General features: G+C 44.2%; 1 protein-coding gene across 1 annotated transcript in view; it reads right to left on the bottom strand.

Annotated features, from left to right (window-relative positions):
- Positions 1-888: 888 nt before the first annotated feature.
- Positions 889-19,566, bottom strand: part of LOC134097312 (RAC-alpha serine/threonine-protein kinase-like) — a 43,125-nt gene continuing 24,447 nt past the window's right edge. Inside the window, exons 4-14 of the mRNA XM_062550180.1 lie at positions 17,647-17,758; positions 17,045-17,171; positions 16,242-16,373; positions 15,891-15,956; positions 15,158-15,226; positions 10,819-10,944; positions 9,274-9,402; positions 8,820-9,034; positions 8,055-8,142; positions 7,482-7,584; positions 889-4,390 (exon numbers count right to left, since the gene is read on the bottom strand). Of these exons, the coding sequence (XP_062406164.1) occupies positions 4,311-4,390; positions 7,482-7,584; positions 8,055-8,142; positions 8,820-9,034; positions 9,274-9,402; positions 10,819-10,944; positions 15,158-15,226; positions 15,891-15,956; positions 16,242-16,373; positions 17,045-17,171; positions 17,647-17,758 (1,247 nt within the window). The 3' untranslated portion in view covers positions 889-4,310. The remainder of the gene's footprint in view (positions 4,391-7,481; positions 7,585-8,054; positions 8,143-8,819; positions 9,035-9,273; positions 9,403-10,818; positions 10,945-15,157; positions 15,227-15,890; positions 15,957-16,241; positions 16,374-17,044; positions 17,172-17,646; positions 17,759-19,566) is intronic.

The raw sequence follows: 19,566 nt of genomic DNA, 5'->3' as shown, positions 1-19,566 counted from the left end.
CCACTATTTCGAATATTTGAAATATATTTTATATAGGCCTATGTCTATTGTTTCTTTTTTTAAAGAATAATATTCCGACATTAGACTACATTTTACATTATGACTTATCAGACGGTTGTGATTTCCTGACTTCCTCCAGATCCTTGATTTGTTTTCTTCAGTCATTTTAAGATTATTCAGTAGCAGCATTAGGCTACTCCAGTCTACAAGTTAATTCATTGGTAAGAGAAATTAGCAAACAGCAAAACCAATATTAACCTGTAATATAACACACTTTTACAGTACACTATTGACATCTTATTATGCAGGTATGTAGCATAACAGCTATCTAGTGTCACAACTCTTGACTTTGAATGAGCCATTGTAAATCCTTTATTATGTGTGTGGTGTTGGCTACTATTGCAGGGGGTCATCTGTTAGATTGCATATGGGAGTCAGAGGTAAGTGCAGTGGTTGGATGAGTCAAGGCTGACATCACATCTGAAATCAGACACTGAAATGAACATACTGTATGTGAAGGCTGCTTTGTCAGTAAATCCTTAAGTGTGGGCATTTTTGTGTGGTGTGTTCTTAATGGATCATGATTAAGTGTTCTGCAAACACCTCCCTGTAGGCAACCCATAGCCTGTCATGTACATATCATGAAGACATCTTTATTAATAATGTAGATGGCATGAAATAATGGAACACTTTTAACTGGGATGTTAAAGGAATGTCAAAGTGAGTTCATTTGTAAATTTGGTATGGGCTCTACAACGGTCAGCAATTGATTTTTCTACTTCCCTCAGAGCCTCTCACTATACAGGTCTTCTCCATTAACCACCTACACACACACACACACACATTACGAGCAGGCACACAATCACTACCACAACCACAATCAACTGCAAGATTTCAAAAAAAATCTTTATTTCCTGGTCAAAATGGACAAAACGTGTGATGCATGAATGCCAACACAGTGAAGAGAAACATCCTAAGAGCTGGTGTCTGAGTACCTCTCTCACTCAGCCATTCATGGGAGAGACAGGAAACAAGAGCAAAATAACTTATAAAAAGGTAAATAAAAGTGTTTCAATATTCCTCTGGCTTTGAACCCTGTGGCAAACCCAAACACTTTGGTTGACAACTCTGAGAAAAAAAAGAAAAAAAACACTCACTAAGTAAAATGGAATTAAATATACAAAACATGTTTTAAAAATAAAGATAAAAAACGAAAGGAGCAGTAAAATGGATTATCAAAGGGCCGATTTACATTCATTTTTAATTCACAAATTGTTTCTCCAAAACAAAAACAAAAAAAGAACTGAAAACAACTGTGCATCTGGTCCACAAGAACGTCGACAAGTGCTGTTGCCATGGTTTCAAACTTGGTAATAAGGCTGTCATGTCCTCTAGTGGGGCAGCTAGAGTCTCCTCTCAACGTCCTGTTGCACAGTTTGGCCTTCTCATGGCTTCCTGTAGCTATGTGTGATTCTCAAATCCTAACCAAACAATAAACAGCTACATTTAATTCACATTGTAAAAGGAGCAATAGGCAGCATTGTAGCCAAAAAGTGGAAAGGAGTTCTCAACAGTGGAACTTAACGGGACTATACACAAAAATATCCACCCCGTTTCTTGCGCATAGAGTGTTTGCCATCCATACAAACTTAGCTACTGTGAGTTAAACTGGTGGATTTACACTAATGATTGTGGTGGTTGGTTTTCATCTTCTCTTTAACGCAATGCTGGCTACTGCACCTTTTAAAAGCAATAGTGGGCATTCAATTGATTCATCAAATTGTCCCACCATGTTATGGTGGTGCCTAAACTCTACGCTACAAAAAATCAACAACGTTTTGGCAGCTTGTGTGAGGCGCTAGACGCTGAGTGCAGGATATGAAACATGGGGGTCTAGGGTTGCGTTTTTTATTATTATTATTATTCTGGCAAAAATAGATAAGTTATTCTTTTTTTTTTCTTTTCCTCCTATAGCATTTGGACACAAATGGCATCTGAAAAAGTTACTCTAAGGGGAAGCCATGCGGGATTGTGCTCAAAGTGTTACTATTGGCCTATTCTCAAACACTCACACTTACACCCTTGCACCCTTTGAAGTGACCCTGAAGGTGGCGCTATTGTGAAATGTCAGACAGGGGAACAATGTGAATGTGTGCAATCAAACAAAGTCATAAGGTTGTGAAAAAAAAAAAAAACGGAAGCAGAATGAGATGTCTTGTTGTACACAACTTTGAATCTCAAGAGTGTGCACTTCGTACTAGGTACCCTTCAAAGGCTGCAAAGGTGCACGTGCAAGTAATGGGACTGGCCCTATATATGCCTGTACAGAACAGCGCTCCCGCGTATGCGCGTGGGTCCCTGACGAGGCGTGGATGGGAGACCCGAGTGAGCTGAACACTGTCTCGAGTGTTCTCGAGGAAAGAAAGAGTCCTTGTACAGTGTAGCGTGCCGAGTCCGTCCGACGTGACGAACATCATCATCGACGTTATTCACATCCACGGCCATCTCAGCCAGTGGCATCTGGCTAATCGATCAAAGTAGAGCACTGTAACCCTCATGTGCTGTGTAAATCCCATGTTGAGTTTTGAGTATTTTGTCCTTTTTAAAAAATTATTATTATCATTATTATTATTATTTTGCTTACATGTTCTTTTTTTTTAAGTTGAGCTTTTCCATTTAACTCTTTGGGGTGACATACACCTTTGTGAGAAAACAAAATTAAAAAAAAAAAAAAAAAACGATACATTTTCAGTTATACGTTTTGTTCCAGGGCTTACCAAGTCCATCTCCCCCAGTGTGCATGCAGGCTGGGGCCTGCTGACCAGTCTGGCACGACAGCTTAAGACACTAGTAATCAGCAAACATCAATCACAGTCAAAAGCACACTGACCGCCACCATACAAACCAGTACAACCACACGGGATCCAAAAAATCCGTCAAAAACAACAAACATCACTTAGAAGCGTAACCCCCAACTCGTAGCACAACTATAAACATGACCATAATTCTTTCTTTTTTTTTGAACAAATGATGGGAATAGCTGCCCTCACTGGTGTACCAAATCTTCCTTGCTGCTGAAGTTGTGCAGGGATTGTGCGTATTTTGATGACAAGTGTCTTTATTCTCCTTAACATTCCCTACCCCTCCCTCCCGCGAGTAAAACACCACCAACGGAAATTCATATGTGAAGAAGTACACTGGAGTGCTGAGAGGGTAAAGAAGGATCTAGAAGGCTCCACTGCTCCCTAACGATACGATCCTGCCTCTGTAGGAACCTTTAGGCTTTTTGTGTCTTATTTCTGCTGGGAAATGTATCCTTTCTGTATCTGACACCTCTCTATTTTGAAGTGTTCTCTCCCTAGACACCCAGCATCCCTGAATGCATGTCTGGGAAGCTGAGAGTATTTGAAGGAGAGTTTGAAGGAAAACCTCTACAGGAACTTTAATTCCAACAGACCTCAAAATGATCCTTCAAGGCATGATCCCCCCCTTGTCCTCCAAACAAGGACAGACAGAGGGAGTCATTCTCTTAAAAAAAAAAAAGACATTCCTCTTTTACAGAATTGGTACCTGGCCATATCTGTGTTGTGCCTGAACCAATCAGTAACCAGTAACATAATCATAATAACCAAACGATGAACCAGTGGAAAATCAAGAAATGGAACAAGCCATGACAAATGAAACACACAGAAGAGGGGAAAAAAGCAGGGGTCTTTTTGTAGCGGAGGTGGTGAAGTCATGGCTGCTGTGGTGTGTGTGTGTGTGTGTGTGTGTGTGTGTGTGTGTGTGTGTGTGTGTGTATCTGTCGGTCTGTGTGTGTGTGTCTGTGTGTGTGTATGTGTGTGAGTGAGTGAGTGTGTGTGTGTGTGTGTGTGTGTGTATGTGTTGGTGGTGGTGGTGGGAGGTGCTGGGCACTTCCTGGAGCGTGTAGTGTTATCCCTCGTTGTGGCAAAGTGGGGGAATTATGGGTAAAAGCAGAACCAGTGCTGCATGATGGGAGATGTAGGCAGGAGAAGCTGTGGGCGCTGGAGGAGGAGGATGATGATGATCCGAGTGCAGACAGGAGGGATGATGAGAGAGAAAGAGAGAGAGAGAGAGAGAGGAGAAGGAGATAGTGGGGCTAGAAGAGATAGAGGAGGACGAGGGATGTGATGGAGGGAAGAGAGATGGAGAGAAAGAGGGATGATAAAGGAGAGAGAGGACAGAGAGCAGAGTGAATGAAAGACAGACGAGGTGTGTCAGAGATAAAGAGTGACAGAGAAAGAAAGAAAGAGAGAGAGAGTGAGATGGGGGAGAGTAAGAGAGGAGGGCTATGTAGTTCCACTGGCCGAGTAGGAGAACTGTTCAAAGTGAGGCCTCCTGTCACTGTCAAAGGACTCCATGTTGTCATCTGCAAGAGAAATCAACACACAGTCGTCATCATCATCATCATCATCACAATTCTTATTATCATCATCACCATCATCATCATCACCATCCCCATTATTATTATCATCCTCATCAACATCATCAACATCATCATCATCATTATTGATTAATGATGACAAATGTTTTTGTAGTATGTGTCTTTTTAGTCATTCACTGTACAGTACAGTTGCTGGTCAGCTTATGCTGTGTGTAAATTAAGCCCCGAGAGACCGTGGTTTATACGGAATCTGTTCTAAATTCAGTATAAACCACAGACTCGAGTGGCTTATTGCTTTTTAAAAACAGTTACTACGTCGATCTAGCAAGATTTCATGAAACAAAGGCACAGAAACAAAAAATGTAACGATGTATTAATATAGATAATCATTCTTCCGCCAATAAATGTATTCTCTCCATATGAATGGTTGCCATGCAACAACGACACACAGCTACTCTAACTTTTGTGCAAGTTGTGGTAGCGCATTACTATCGAACGAAATGCGGTCAAGGTATGTGGTTATGCTGGAATTTACAACAGCATCGAACGTGATTCAGCCAATCATAATTAAGGACCGGAACTATCCGTTTTAGAATGTACTTTATAGGCCTACATTAAATCTACTTACTTATTTACCTACTTAGTTATTATCATCATCATCACTGCCACTTACCTTCACCATTTTATTTGATTGTTATTTGATTGTTATAATTAATTTGGTTATTTCATATGGTTTATTTAATTGTTACTATTCATTAGATTTTATGATCATTTCTGATGTCTACTGTCTATGACAGTTGACAACACTAGGGGGCGATGTGTCCCCGTGTATACCACTAGGAGTTTTATGAGCAAGTGAGGAAGGCCAATCTTCAACTCTTCTCAATACAGTACAAGTCACAATAGTTCACACTATAATGGTTGCACCATCACCAGCTTCAAAAAGGGCGACCTGTTTGTCTTTTGTGATAGGAATTTCTCTGTGCGCTTTGCGAGATTAAACTAGTTTCTAAATCACACATTCTGAAAGTCAGCATGGTACAGAGATGACTCACTCGGACAACACCAAACAACAAGCCCAAAAGCGTGTCACATACTTCAGTCTGATTTACCAGAAGCTTGTTGAGACAAACAGGTAACAGAGAGTTTGGTTTTCTGTGTGTGTGCGCCTTTGACACCACAGACCCCTAAAGGTTGAATCTACTCTACCACTGAATCCAGTGATATCAAGAATAGCCTTTCGCTGCTCATTGGACCGGTATGGTAGATCACAAAGTTACGTTGCAACAAGGTCAGAGATGAAAAAGTCCTACTTCAGAAAGAAAAAGTCCTGCCGCATTTTGGTTCCAACCTTTCACTTAATCAGCTGTTTCGAACTAGCACAACTCTTAAGCTAGGTAGATCTGCTAATTAGTGAAATCACCTGTGTTAAGCGCACAGGTAAAATCAACACATGGCAGGACTTTTAGAGTCTGAAGCCGGACTTCTACAGTACATCTCTGACCTTGTTGCAACTGAGACTTTGTACACTACTAGCATACCGGCATTAGATTTTCAGATTCACAGTGGAAGACTTCTGGCTGCCCTGTGCATGTAGTCCAGGCAACACGGGTCAGGTGTGGTGCCGAGGACAGCCTCCGGTCCAGCCTCCCCTTGAGGCCCTCTGGCACACTAGTACGCTCTCTCTTCCTCCTTCATCCTCCTCTCTCTCTCCCTCTCTCTTTCTCTCAATCTCTCTCTCCTTCTCTCAATCTCTCTCCTCCCTCTTTCTCTCTCGCGCCCCCCCTCTCTTAGATTCTCTCTCTCTTTCTCTCTCTCTCTCTCCCTCTCTCTTTCTCTCAATCTCTCTCTCTCTCTGTCTCTCTCTCTCTCTGTCTCTCTCTCTCTGACAGATGTGAGCTGCTGAATGGGAGAGGAGTGGACCTTGCAGATGTGTGTTTGGCCCTGCCTGGGTGCAGCCGCTAGTCTGTTTGACCGTCCAGGACTTCTCGTCTGTCTTCTGTATCCTCTGTGCACTGATGCTGTTTTTCATTCAAAAAGTCATCTTTTCATTTTTCAACTGTTTATACTGTATGTACTGAGAACATGGGCACACTAACTAAACGGTAGATATCAAAGTTATTACTCTGTTAAGAAATATTTCTAAATTACTAGATACATCCTAGAGCCTTTTCATCCTTAGTCAATCATGAAGGTAAGTTTCCCCATTCAGTCGTATCAACAACTTTCAGGCATTGGCCTTTAGATTAATGTTCCACCCTCCAGCCATTTACATGCTCTAACCTCCTCAGCATCCCCGTAGTGCCCTCCCCCCCAAACACACACACACACACACACACACACACACACACACACACACACACTCAAACAAACACACACAACCCAACTGCCATGAGACACTCGTCAACATCAGCTGGAATAAGATTTCAATTCATCCTGTAGCACGCTCCTGTGTGCGCGTGTGTGTGTGTGTGTCTTGACTAGTTATGCCACTTCAATCCAAAAGTCGTCCATGCGCAGCTCCCCGTATCCGACTCCCGCGGTTTGGAAGAGGCTTTTCGTCCCCATGTGACTGTAACGGCACACTTAGCTGGCCTTAGTGTGTGTTCACACAGCAAAGCAAAGACTGTTCTGTTGGTCGGGCAAAGAATCATTGCTGGAGTGACTTTCGTGGACAGAGTGTCACAACACAACGCGCCAGACACTGTTTCTAATGGGCTGTGTCTGATTACAGGATCTGATGCTCCCTATGTCTTCTAATATCACAAGCCAAGTAGACAAATACCACAGTACTGTATGTCTCCATGAGTTAGGCTGTCAAAAGCAAATGGCCAGATATTACCTATACTGTAGATGTCAATACAGTCCCATGTAGATCAATGTCTGCTCTCTCTCTCTCTCTCTCTCTCTGTCTCTATCTCTCTCTCTATCTTATCCTTCTTCATCGCTCTGTCTCGACAGGCTTTGCATTTCTTTCCCATCACATGTTGACGTTGTTAATGAGTTCACGTCAGCGTGAACATAGCTGACCATGTCCACTGGACTAGCGCTGATTCACTACTAGTGAGCATATTACCTTGACCAGGAGGAGTGATGGTGATCGTTTGTCCAGTGAACTCCACATCAAAATACCGCGTGTCCGTTTCAGAAGTCACCTGGGGCTTGAAGGGTGGGTCCAGCTAAGGGTGAAAAAGCAGGAAGCCATGATTAAACATAAATAGCTTATAGCTGTAGCTATTAATAACTAATAGCTAATAACTGTCTAATAATACATACTGTAGACAGGGAAGTAGACAGAGAAACAGAGGGAACTGCAAAGTGCACCACTACCGTAGGCAACAAGGTCACTGATACAATCTCCCCTCTCTTTCTCTCTCTCTCTTTCTCTCTTTCTCTCTCTCTCTCACACTTCTCACTTCTGACTTTCTGTCTCTTTCATTCACACGTTCATATTTCTCTGTCATGGGGTGAAAACATGACATGGCCTCTCTCTCAGTCCTCATTCTCTCTCCCCCTGAATGTACACGCATGCACACAAACCCTTCCTCCATCCATCGCTAATTTGGTTAATTGAACTTTGGAAACGAAAACCTCTGCTGGAGCTCGCCAGAAGCCATACGGAGGAGGATGTGTCTGTGGCACCACCCACCTTTTTCTCGTACACATCCTGCCACTGGATCCCGGAGAAGAAGGCATGCTGCATGATCTCTTTAGCATCGTCAGGGCCGCCCCCTAACCTGTGGAGGCAGAGAAATGAACACACAAACACACACATCGCAAAACCATTGCACTCTGACATTTAAAGCAACACTAAAGCACTTTTCCTCTGTCGCACACATGCGATTTGTTTATCCAGCAAATAACAGACAAGGTAGAATATGTTGCATTGTATTGCGACATCAAAGCAAGTCAAATTTGTTGTTTCTGATGTCTCATTTCATCGAACTACAGATACACTACCCCACCTCGTAAAGTTACATAGTGCGGTTATAGCCGATAGAGGGCCGTGAAGAGAATGCAGAAGTGCCGTTCACCCTGTTACGAGTTGATGAACTGCTGAAATGATTTTGGAAACATTATTTTAAGGTACGAAAAACTCTTTAGTGCTGCTTTAACAGATGCATTAACCCAGTGTGTCATAGTATTACACAGACATGCCATTTATCAGTGCTTGTAGTCTATGGTGCTGATTACATTTGTTTGTTTGTTGTCATTGTACAGAGTACAAATACAAAGACAGCAAAATGCAGTTTGCGTCCAACTGAGCCCATACTGTAGCCTTGATGTTGTTCACAGTTGGGTACAACTACGTCCTCAAACATAACTGTCTCTGTCGCTAGCCAAACCTGACAACGACCCTGACGATCTGATCATGGCTAAAGGTCATGACCCCCGTGACCCCAGGCCGCCTCACCGCTGTTTGGGGTCCTTGTGCAGCAGGCCGGAGAGCAGGGCCTTGGCCTCGGGGCCCAGGGTGCGGGGGAAGCGGATGTCCTCCATGAGGATGAGCTCGAAGAGGCGCTCGTGGTCCTGGTTGTAGAAGGGCAGCCGGCCACACATCATCTCGTACATCACCACGCCCAGCCCCCACCAGTCCACCGCGCGCCCGTAGTCGTTGTCCTCCAGCACCTGTGGAGGGGGGGGGGGGGGGGGGGCACACACACGTTATACACACACACGTTACATGTACGTCACACACACACACACACACACACACACACATGCACACACGCGCAAATGTTACATACGCACACACAAACACACATCCGCATGCAAATGTTACACACACACACACACGCAAATGTTATACACACACACACACACACACACACACACACACGCACACACACGCACGCTGGGTAACCCACCTCAGGGGCCAGATACTCCGGCGTGCCGCAGAAGGTCTTCATGGTGGCCCCGTCCGTGATGCCTTCTTTGCAGAGTCCAAAGTCGGTGATCTTAATGTGCCCATCTTTGTCCAGCATCAGGTTCTCCAGCTAGAGCGCCACAGGGACAAACAGCAAACACAAGCGGGATGTTCAAGTCAGCTAGTCCCAGATGACGAGCCAGCATCTCAGCAGTCTCACAGTAGGGGGTCAGCTGGGGAAATGTCAGCTGGCCAAAACCCAGCAAGGTACAGTTGCCATCAAATGCCACGGAAAAGGGACATGAGTCATCTATCTGCTCTGGGAATCACCTGAGTCATGGACAACACAAACACCTCAAGCACAGTCCAACATTAGGGCTGCGGCATTTCAGGTCATGACCAAAGTGAAATGCCTCAATCAAACAGCTTGTAGAGATTAACAATCAAAAAACAAATAAGAGTTTCTCTTAGTTAAAACACCAAAGTGTTAAGACAAGTAGGCTACAATATGATATTATTCAAGCTAAGTCTTAAAGCTGGAAATAAATTCAAAAGCCGACCAGCCGAGCTGTCTTTATGGGGTCGGTTTTCAGAGAATGGACCGGACATGATCTTCCCTCAGCTCAGGTGAGTTCTGCTGAGGTGCTTTCTAGTAGGAGGTTCCAGTGCTTTCTAGAAGGAGGTTCCAATGCTTTCTAGTAGGAGGTTCCAGTGCTTCTCAAACTTTTCACAATGAGTAACACCACCTTAGAGAACAACTGACTCTCCAAGTACCACCATTATGACCAGCATTAAAATACGGTAGCGTAGGTCAGTTTAAATATATTTTACATTGTACATACTTGTTTTGTTTTGTTTTGTTTTGTCTTATCTGATGGGCTTCTCTGGCATCAACACAGCGTGGATGGTTACATGGCAACAGGAAGCCTGGCAACCCCATCCAGTTACTCTAGTCTAGTACTCGACTCTAGTCTGCAGTCGGTGTACTGCAGTCTTGTGCTCTGAGTGAGTGGAGCCTGTCTGCGTTTGTTTTGGCTGATACTGTCCACGACTATAATAGTCTTCATACGGTTTTACGACTTCAAAAGAAGAAGACTGCCGATATTTGCATGTCGCCATCTAACAATACCCAAATAGGCACCAGCACGGGGCTGGTGTCCACACCGTAATACACTACAGTATGTGTTCTATGGTGCTACTCAGGCACTGACAGATCAAGATGAATCGGTTTTTAATTTGAACTAATGCCATTAGCAAATCGCGAAGGCCGAAACTAATCGTGCAGCTCATGGCTCAGACGATTTGGGAGTGTTTCGCTGCTTCATTTCTAAAAAAACACTACAAGCAGTAGTGTGATGCATGCACTGCAAAAAAAAAAGGGAAAGCGGAAGTAGTGCTGGTCGTTCCCAAGAAGTCACATTTTGATAAGAAAAATCGCAGACACTGTTCAGCCCTAGAATAGCCGATGAAACCATGGATGGTAGCATGTATCTGGCTTCGAAAGGTGACAGCTTTACAGAGAACCACTGTTCTAGCGCGTTCTCACCTTGAGGTCACGGTACACTACATTCCTCTCCGAGTGGAGGTAGTCCAGCGCAGACACAATCTCGGCGCCGTAGAAGCGAGAGCGCTCCTCAGTGAATACCCGCTCCCTGGAGAGGTGGAAAAAGAGCTGGGGAGAAGGGAGACCAGAGACGACATTAAAGGGAGAGGGGAGACCAGAGCCGACATTAAAGGGAGAGGGGAGACCAGAGACCACATTAAAGGGAGAGGGGAGACCAGAGACATCATTAGAGGGAGGGGGGAGACCAGAGACCACATTAAAGGGAGAGGGGAGACCAGAGACATCATTAAAGGGAGAGGGGAGACCAGAGCCGACATTAAAGGGAGAGGGGAGACCAGAGACCACATTAAAGGGAGAGGGGAGATCAGAGACATCATTAGAGGGAGGGGGGAGACCAGAGACCACATTAAAGGGAGAGGGGAGACCAGAGACATCATTAAAGGGAGAGGGGAGACCAGAGACATCATTAAAGGGAGAGGGGAGACCAGAGACAACATTAAAGGGAGAGGGGAGACCAGAGACAACATTAAAGGGTCTCCTCAGTCAATATAACACCACATCAGAATACGTCCAACATACAGTAGCTGACTTACGACATGTATATCAGGGATATCATTACATTATCATCAGAGGTGTGGACTCGAGTCATGTGACTTGGACTCGAGTCAGACTCGAGTCATGAATTTGATGACTTCAGACTCGACTTGACAAAATATAAAAAGACTTGCAACTCGACTTGGACTTTAACATCAATGACTCGGACTTTCACTTGGACTTGCGCCTATTGACTTGTAAAGACTTGCTACTTCCCATTAAAAAAAAAACGAAAGACAAAAAGATAAAATGTACACGGACTGATCTATCTATATTTATGTGTGTGCGCCTGTGCGTGAGACAATGCGCGTATCCGGCACAAAATCCAATCAAATCACTTACTGTAGCCTAGATTGTTTTGATTCGACAGTGGCCAGCCACGCGGAACAAGCTAGACAACACGCAGGGCCAGACAACGGACGTGAATGCGCCAGCAAAATGATACCTAAGATTATTTCGTTAATTCGATTGCCTACAAAAAATACGTGGAGACCAACAAGAAACGAATGACTGTGTAGAACTTGTTAAATTCCTCCCAGCTTCATCCTAGCCTGCTTTGACATATGCCTGGTAGGCTACTATGAAATCAAACTGGTAGCCTACCCTACTGATTCTGTTGTCTAATTGATGGATTTAACCACGATTAGGATTAGGCTTTTAAAAGGTGGAACATTTTCACCTCAAACGTGCGCTGTATCACTGCGTCTTTTTGTGTACATTCACATTAAATCCATTCCACTAACATTATCAGGAGGAGAATAGGCTACCATAACGTTTTATTTTGAGCACTGGTTGTTACTCATTGGATATCAAACTCCATGTCATGGTAGAGTAAGTTAAGCACCCACCCAATTAAACATGACCAAGGAAAAAGTGAACAGGACAACAATGCCATGCCACGGTAACCTACCTAAATCATAAAAGTTAACATTGCAAGATATTTTCTATGACATCAGAAATATTTTCTTTACCTTGTCAGTTTTTTGAACATTCATTTTATTTAATGAAAACGTATATCCTTGAACTATGTGTGACTATTTTTCTAACCGAATGAAACCTAATTACGTTCACGTAGGCTACTTCTTAAAGTGACAGGCACTCAATTAGACCTACACACCACCCTGTAATATTATTAAAGACAAGTGTAATCAATATGAGGTATTCAAATTACTATAAGTAATTATGCAGATCCTAAAATACTATAAATCGTTAACAAAATATATCAAGTTTATGAATTCAAAATATGAAAGACACACCATCTTCTGTGTGTGTGGACTGGAGGTTTGAGCAGAGACTATGATTGCCACTGCTGTGAGTTATCTGTATCCCCCTTATGGCAATACGGTTTTGCCTACATTTTTGTAATGTAATAAACATGGTCACACGTTATAAAACTATTTCAGCTTGTGTAGGCCTATCAGTGGTTTCTTAACAAATTGAACACATATTTTAACACATAGGGCCTATATTTCATTGAGAATGTGCTAGAGATACCATTTGCCATTTCTGCTAGACAGATTTGCATCTCAATCTCTCCAGCACACACAAATTCAATTGCCAAAATACCTGTTTCACTCGATTTTTAAAAAGACTCGAAAGGACTCGAAAGTCAGACCGTAGGACTTGGGACTTGACTCGAGACTTGTTGGCCTTTGACTTGGACTTGACTCGGGACTTGCCTGTCTTGACTCGGGACTTGACTCGGGACTTGAGGGCAATGAATTGAGACTAACTTGTGACTTGCCAAACAATGACTTTGTCCCACCTCTGATTATCATTATCATATCAATATACTATGCTGCATAATGCAATAGACCGTTGCTGAGCCTACGTCACTACGTTCACTGGAGGCAAAATAACCATCAACTGCCATCAGCTACAACACAAAACTCATCCAACACGTCATTGTATTGTAAATCTTGGACATTACCATTTGGGAAATAGTTATATATCCAATGATTTATACACCCTCAACTTCTCCTTACTGTAGACGCTCGGTTTTTCAATAACGTAATTATGAATATCCAGCCATTCAACGGAGAGCAATCCTGCTACGTCTTCTTTCCAATCACTTAGAATAGGGATCTGTCAGAATGGTCCCACCTGATAATGTACGTTTTTTCAAAGTTGTTTCAAATAATCCTCCCAATCCCGTACACTGAGTGTGTACATACTGTTTTATATCGTTAGCCATTTCAGCAAAGGTTAATTATGGACTAATTTTAGCCGCATTAGTAGTGCTTTTCAATAGCTGCCTAACTTTTCTGCCGCCAGTGACGTCACGCAAACCCGGATATTTATTCCGTTGTGAAGGGGTCTATACATATCAATGCAATATCCAACATATCTATTTTCATTTGATTTGATTTATTTTGGATTAGACAGACAACATAATCCAAAAGATAACATGTTAAAGAGTATAAACACTTATTTCCAACATGCTCCTTGGTGGTTAAGATTCACACACACATGACATAAGAACTATTACAGGACAGAGACAATAACACAAAATCATCATCACATCTGACATGACATCTGTATACTGTATGACATCTGTATGCATGACATCTGTAACTATAAAGAGAGCACAGCCTGCCTCCTGGGCCCTCATCACAGTGGGAATATAAAGGCCCCCATATCTCTAGCTCCCGATCTTATCTGATGGGCTTCTCTGGCATCAACACAGTGTGGATGGTTACATGGCAACAGGAAGCCTGCTCTGGCAACCCCATCCAGTTAATGTACGACTCTAGTCTGCAGTCGGTGTACTGCAGTCTTGTATACTCTGAGTGAGTGGAGCCTGTCTGTGTTTGTTTTGGCTGATACTGTCCACGACTATAATATAGTCTTCATACTGTTTTACGACTTCAAAAGAAGAAGACTGCCGATATTTGCATGTCGCCATCTAACAATACCCAAATAGGCACCAGCACGGGGCTGGTGTCCACACCGTAATACACTACAGTATGTGTTCTATGGTGCTACTCAGGCACTGACAGATCAAGATGAATCGGTTTTTAATTTGAACTAATGCCATTAGCAAATCGCGAAGGCCGAAACTAATCGTGCAGCTCATGGCTCAGACGATTTGGGAGTGTTTCGCTGCTTCATTTCTAAAAAAACACTACAAGCAGTAGTGTGATGCATGCACTGCAAAAAAAAAAGGGAAAGCGGAAGTAGTGCTGGTCGTTCCCAAGAAGTCACATTTTGATAATATGAGTGTGAGAAAAATCGCAGACACTGTTCAGCCCTAGAATAGCCGATGAAACCATGGATGGTAGCATGTATCTGGCTTCGAAAGGTGACAGCTTTACAGAGAAACAGTGTTACATCAGAGGCCTCTTCATGGTAAGCTCCTGCTTTGTTTATGCAAAGCATAGAACCAATGTGGTAACAACGCACTTCCCCCTGTAGTAGTTTTGAACACTAGTCTGAAAATAGTAAACCACCCAAAGACAACAATGTGATGAGCAAATGATAGCACTGGTGACTCCTGGAAGCCTTGTTCTTCGTCCCCCAACACACACACACACACACACACACACACACAAGCACACACACAAACACTCCCTCTCATACTGAAACCCACACTAAGTCACTCAGAGACATACATACACCCACACACAAAAAATACATAACACACGCACGCACGCAGGCACGCACGCACGCACGCAGGCACACACACACAAACAAAAACACACACACACACACACACACACACACTCACCTCTCCACCATTGGCGTACTCCATGACGAAGCACAATCGATCATGTGTCTGGAAGGAATACTTCAATCCCTGATGGAGCAGTCAAAAGAAGAAGGCGTCAGGCCGTACAGTATACATTTGCATGCCTCCAGCAGCCTCCAATGAGTCTGACAGCATTAGAGTCCTCTAAATGACTTCAGCTAATAGCACGTTATCACTGCACGTCTCCCAATGCACATCACAGAGAGATGGAGGAAGAGCTGTGCTCAACCACTGACTAGCAGACACTAGAGCCTAATGTATATTCACACAAGCATCCTATTGCTGCATTTGCGCCTCATGATATGGAGTTAAGCAATAAGCCGAGAGGCCGCCGTTTACACTGTGTGTGTGTGTGTGTATGCACGTGTGTGTGTGTATTTATTTATATGTGTATGATATAGAGTTAAGCAATAAGCCGAGAGGCCGCAGTTTACACTGATTTTAGAACAAGCTAAGGGAGGGGGCATTGATAGGCACGACGCAAAGTGAAGTGCCTAAATATATTAGTTATGTAGTGTGTCCTACAGTGAAGACAGGCTGCTAGGGTATGGGACAAATCAAAACGCTGAGTGGACAATACCACAGAAGTAACACAGACTCTAAAATGCTTACAACCAAATGTATGATACAAATGGCACCAAAACTGTGTATAGTGGGACTGACGAGTGAGACCTCTCGTCTAAAAACAACATGCCGGACGGTTCTATCTCACCGTGAGAAAAGGGTGCTTGGAGCTCTGTAGAACCCGGTTCTCCGTCAGAGTGTGTGCTACCTCATCCTGCCGAAGGTGCGAGAACAGACGGATCATCAGATGGTGACACACAGTACACATTCGGCTATCAGCCAGAACACATCTGCCACTCGATTTAGTCACCAAATAATAATTTTTATTTCATTTCTACAGTATATAATATCTCTCTAATATCTCTCAATTTTTTAAGGTCTCTGTGGGGCTGAATTTTAAACACACATACAGTACATGCTGAAAGTGAGTTTTCTAAAAAGATGAAAGGCAAAGAATGCGAAAGACTAACAGAAGAGCCTCTTCTTCCTCCACACTCACTTTTGCCACGATCACTTCCTTCTTGAGGATCTTCATGGCGTAGTATTTCCCCGTGGCTTTCTCCTTCACCAGAATCACTTTCCCAAAAGTGCCTTTCCCCAGCAGCTTGAGGTATTCAAAGTTGTGCATAGTCTGTGGAGACAACGGAAGTAAAACAGGCAAACGTTTAAGATTTGTCTTTGTTTTGTGTGTATGTGAGTATCAGAGAGAGAGGGAGAGAGAGAGGGAGAGAGAGAGAGAGAGAGAGAGAGAGAGAGAGAGAGACTCATTGAATGTGCATGTTTGTGGCTCAGAATAGCTGAATACCAACCTTTTTAAAAGAGCCCAATTTGCATAGACGCTGTTGGCAGCCTTAATGTGTGGGCTGGTCAGTACAGGGAGGTCAGTTATGCTATGGCCATTACTATGCACAGTGACACCCAGCCAGGAGCAGGTCCCAAGATGCTACTTAATGTATTTATGCATGCAAATCCTACTAAAGCATTTTAGAGTCGAAATGTGTGTGTGTGTGTGTGTGTGTGTGTGTGTGTGTGTGTGTGTGTGTGTGTGTGTGTGTGTGTGTGTGTGTGTGTGTGTGTGTGTGTGTGTGTGTGTGTTTACAGTGTGTGTGTGTGTGTGTGTGTGTGTGTGTGTGTGTGTGTGAGTGTGTGTGTGTGTGTGTGTGTGTGTGTGTGTGTGTGTGTGTGTGTGTGTGTGTGTGTGTGTGTGTGTGTGTGTGTGTGTTTACAGTGTGTGTGTGTGTGTGTGTGTGTGTGTGTGTGTGTGTGTGTGTGCGTGTGTGTGTGTGCCATGAGCAGACTCACCACTTTGTGACGGGGTTTAGAGGGACACAGGTCCACATCGAAGGGGTCGGGGGACGAGTCCCTCCTCTCCTCCTCCTGCCTCTGCAGGCTGTCCGCCACCGCCTGGATCGCCTTCGTCCACTCCTCTCTGAGGGACACACACACACACACACACACACACAGAGTTAGTTGATGGGCGCATGTGTGTGTGAGAGAGACAGTGAAGGAGGGAGAGAACAAGAGATGGGGAGAGAGAGAGAGAGGGGTGTGACAGAATTAGATGGTGTGCATACTATATGTGAGAGAGTGAAGGAGAGACAGACACACCTGTACAGAGTGAGACAAAGTGAGAGAGAGAGAAAGAGAGACAGAGAGAGAGAGAGAGAGAGAGAGAGAACATAAATGCCTACGCATAGTGTAATTATGCATAAGAAGTGAAGGAATGTAGGCTATCTTAACCAATGTTGTGCGCAACCATGATTCAGGCATTCTAGTTCAGACCATTTTACCTACTGAGAGCTGATTTTAAGAAGATCACCTCGTCTGCTGAGAGTGTGTGTGTGTGTGTGTGTGTGTGTATGTGTGTGCGTGTGTGTGTGCGTGTGTGTGTGTGAAAAACGTACCTCTCCTCCGGCGTTTCCACGTGGAAGGTGCGCTCTATGACGCTGGTCCACTGCAGGCAGCGGATAATGAAGGTGTTGGACTTGGGCCTCTCCGTCTTCATCAGCTGGCACTCTGAGAGGATAGAGAGTGATAGAGAGACAGAGCGAGAGAGAGAGAAAGAGAGAGGGAGGGAGGGAGAGGGAGAAGATAGGGTTGAGTGAGGTCTTGAGGTCAAATCATACCTTCTACATACTAACAAATATATATCTTAAGATATTTAATTAAATCAAGGTGCCAACATTAATCAGTAATCAGTGTCAACACCATTCTAGACTCTGATGAAGACGTGGTAAACATCGAAACATTAGTCCACTATGTTGGCACCTTGATTTAATAAAACATCTAAACTTCACAACTTCACACGCAACCCAGCCCTATACTCGCTCGTTCATAAGCCTTGAGCGCGCTAGCAAGAGAGCTAAAGACCTCAAAGTGCTAGCATCTCTCACTAGCAAGGCGTCGGGAGGGAGGTTGTACACAGTGTACATACTGCACAGCTACTGGACGCAGCAGTCGGCCATACCGTTACACTACGCAATGGAAATGTGAACGAAGCAGGCAACGTGAGGTGGAGCGAGATGCGGCCAGAGGCTTGTTCGGTCTACAGGTCAAGCAGACAGGCGGGAGACAAGCGGAGGACAAGCGGAGGACAGGCGGAGGACAAGCGGAGGACAGGCGGAGGACAAGCGGAGGACAAGCGGAGGACAGGCGGAGGACAAGCAGAGGACAAGTGGAGGACAAGTGGAGGACAGGCGGAGGACAAGTGGAGGACAAGTGGAGGACAGGCGGAGGACAGGCAAAACACACGCAGCAAACAGGAGGACAGAGTGGAAGACAGGCGAAGAGACAAATATAGGAAGATAGGCGGAAGACAAGTAAAAGACAGGGGACAAGACGAACGCAAGACAAGTGGAAGACAGGCGAAAAGACGAGTGCAAGACAGGCGAAGAGACGAGCGCAAGACAGGTGGAAAACAGGCGAGAGATGAGCGCAAGACAGGTGGAAAACAGGCGAGAGATGAGCGCAAGACAGGTGGAAAACAGGCGAGAGATGAGCGCAAGACAGGTGGAAAACAGGCGAGAGATGAGCGCAAGACAGGCATAAGACAAGTGGAAGACAGGCGAAGAGACGAGCGCAAGACAGGCGAAGAGACGAGCGCATGCAGGCGTGGGAAAGCTGTGGGATGGAGAGAGCGAAGGTGTGGAGCAGGAATAAACAGATGAAGCTGAGAGCACAACACAAGTCATCCACACAGACAGTCTGAGTAATAAAGAGAAGCAGAAGAGGCAGCGGCCGCGATGGAGGAAGCGATATCCAGGCTAACTGGCACCCACAGACGAGCGACGAGCGAGTATGAGAAAGAGATCAAGTGAGATTAAGTTGCAGAGCAATACGCACACACACACACACACACACACACACATACTGTGCAAATTAGATGAAACTTAATGACAATCTAATTCAGTTTCGAAATGTCAAAATGCCCCTAGGTAGAAACTATTTCTCATTTCTTAATAATAACTGATCTGATCAGATCTAAACCAGAATGATTTCGTGGCGAGGTGGGCTATCGTGTCAAGCCACCGCAAAGGTCTGCGCTCTCCACCAAACATTCTACTTTGTGACATAAAGTGGACTAATGCAATTTAATTAAACAGTCAGAGTTCAATTAAAAAATCTGTATCAGCCAGACTTTTAACACTGCTACTACCACTATGCCTAGTGCTACTGTGGCTACTTCTATTAGTAATAGCACTCTTCCTACGACTACAGCTCTTACTATGTATTTCCATTAGTTTGTGCAAGATCTAGTAGAGATGCGTACAATAGATAGCTGTGTAGACTGTCAAAAGACTGATTAAGAAATGAGAGGAGAAAGA

The sequence above is a fragment of the Sardina pilchardus genome, chromosome 12, assembly GCF_963854185.1.
Source record: "Sardina pilchardus chromosome 12, fSarPil1.1, whole genome shotgun sequence".
Lineage (NCBI taxonomy): Eukaryota > Metazoa > Chordata > Actinopteri > Clupeiformes > Clupeidae > Sardina > Sardina pilchardus.
The sequence above is the reverse complement of the archived record's forward strand: the minus strand, read 5'-3'. Positions and strand labels throughout refer to the sequence as shown.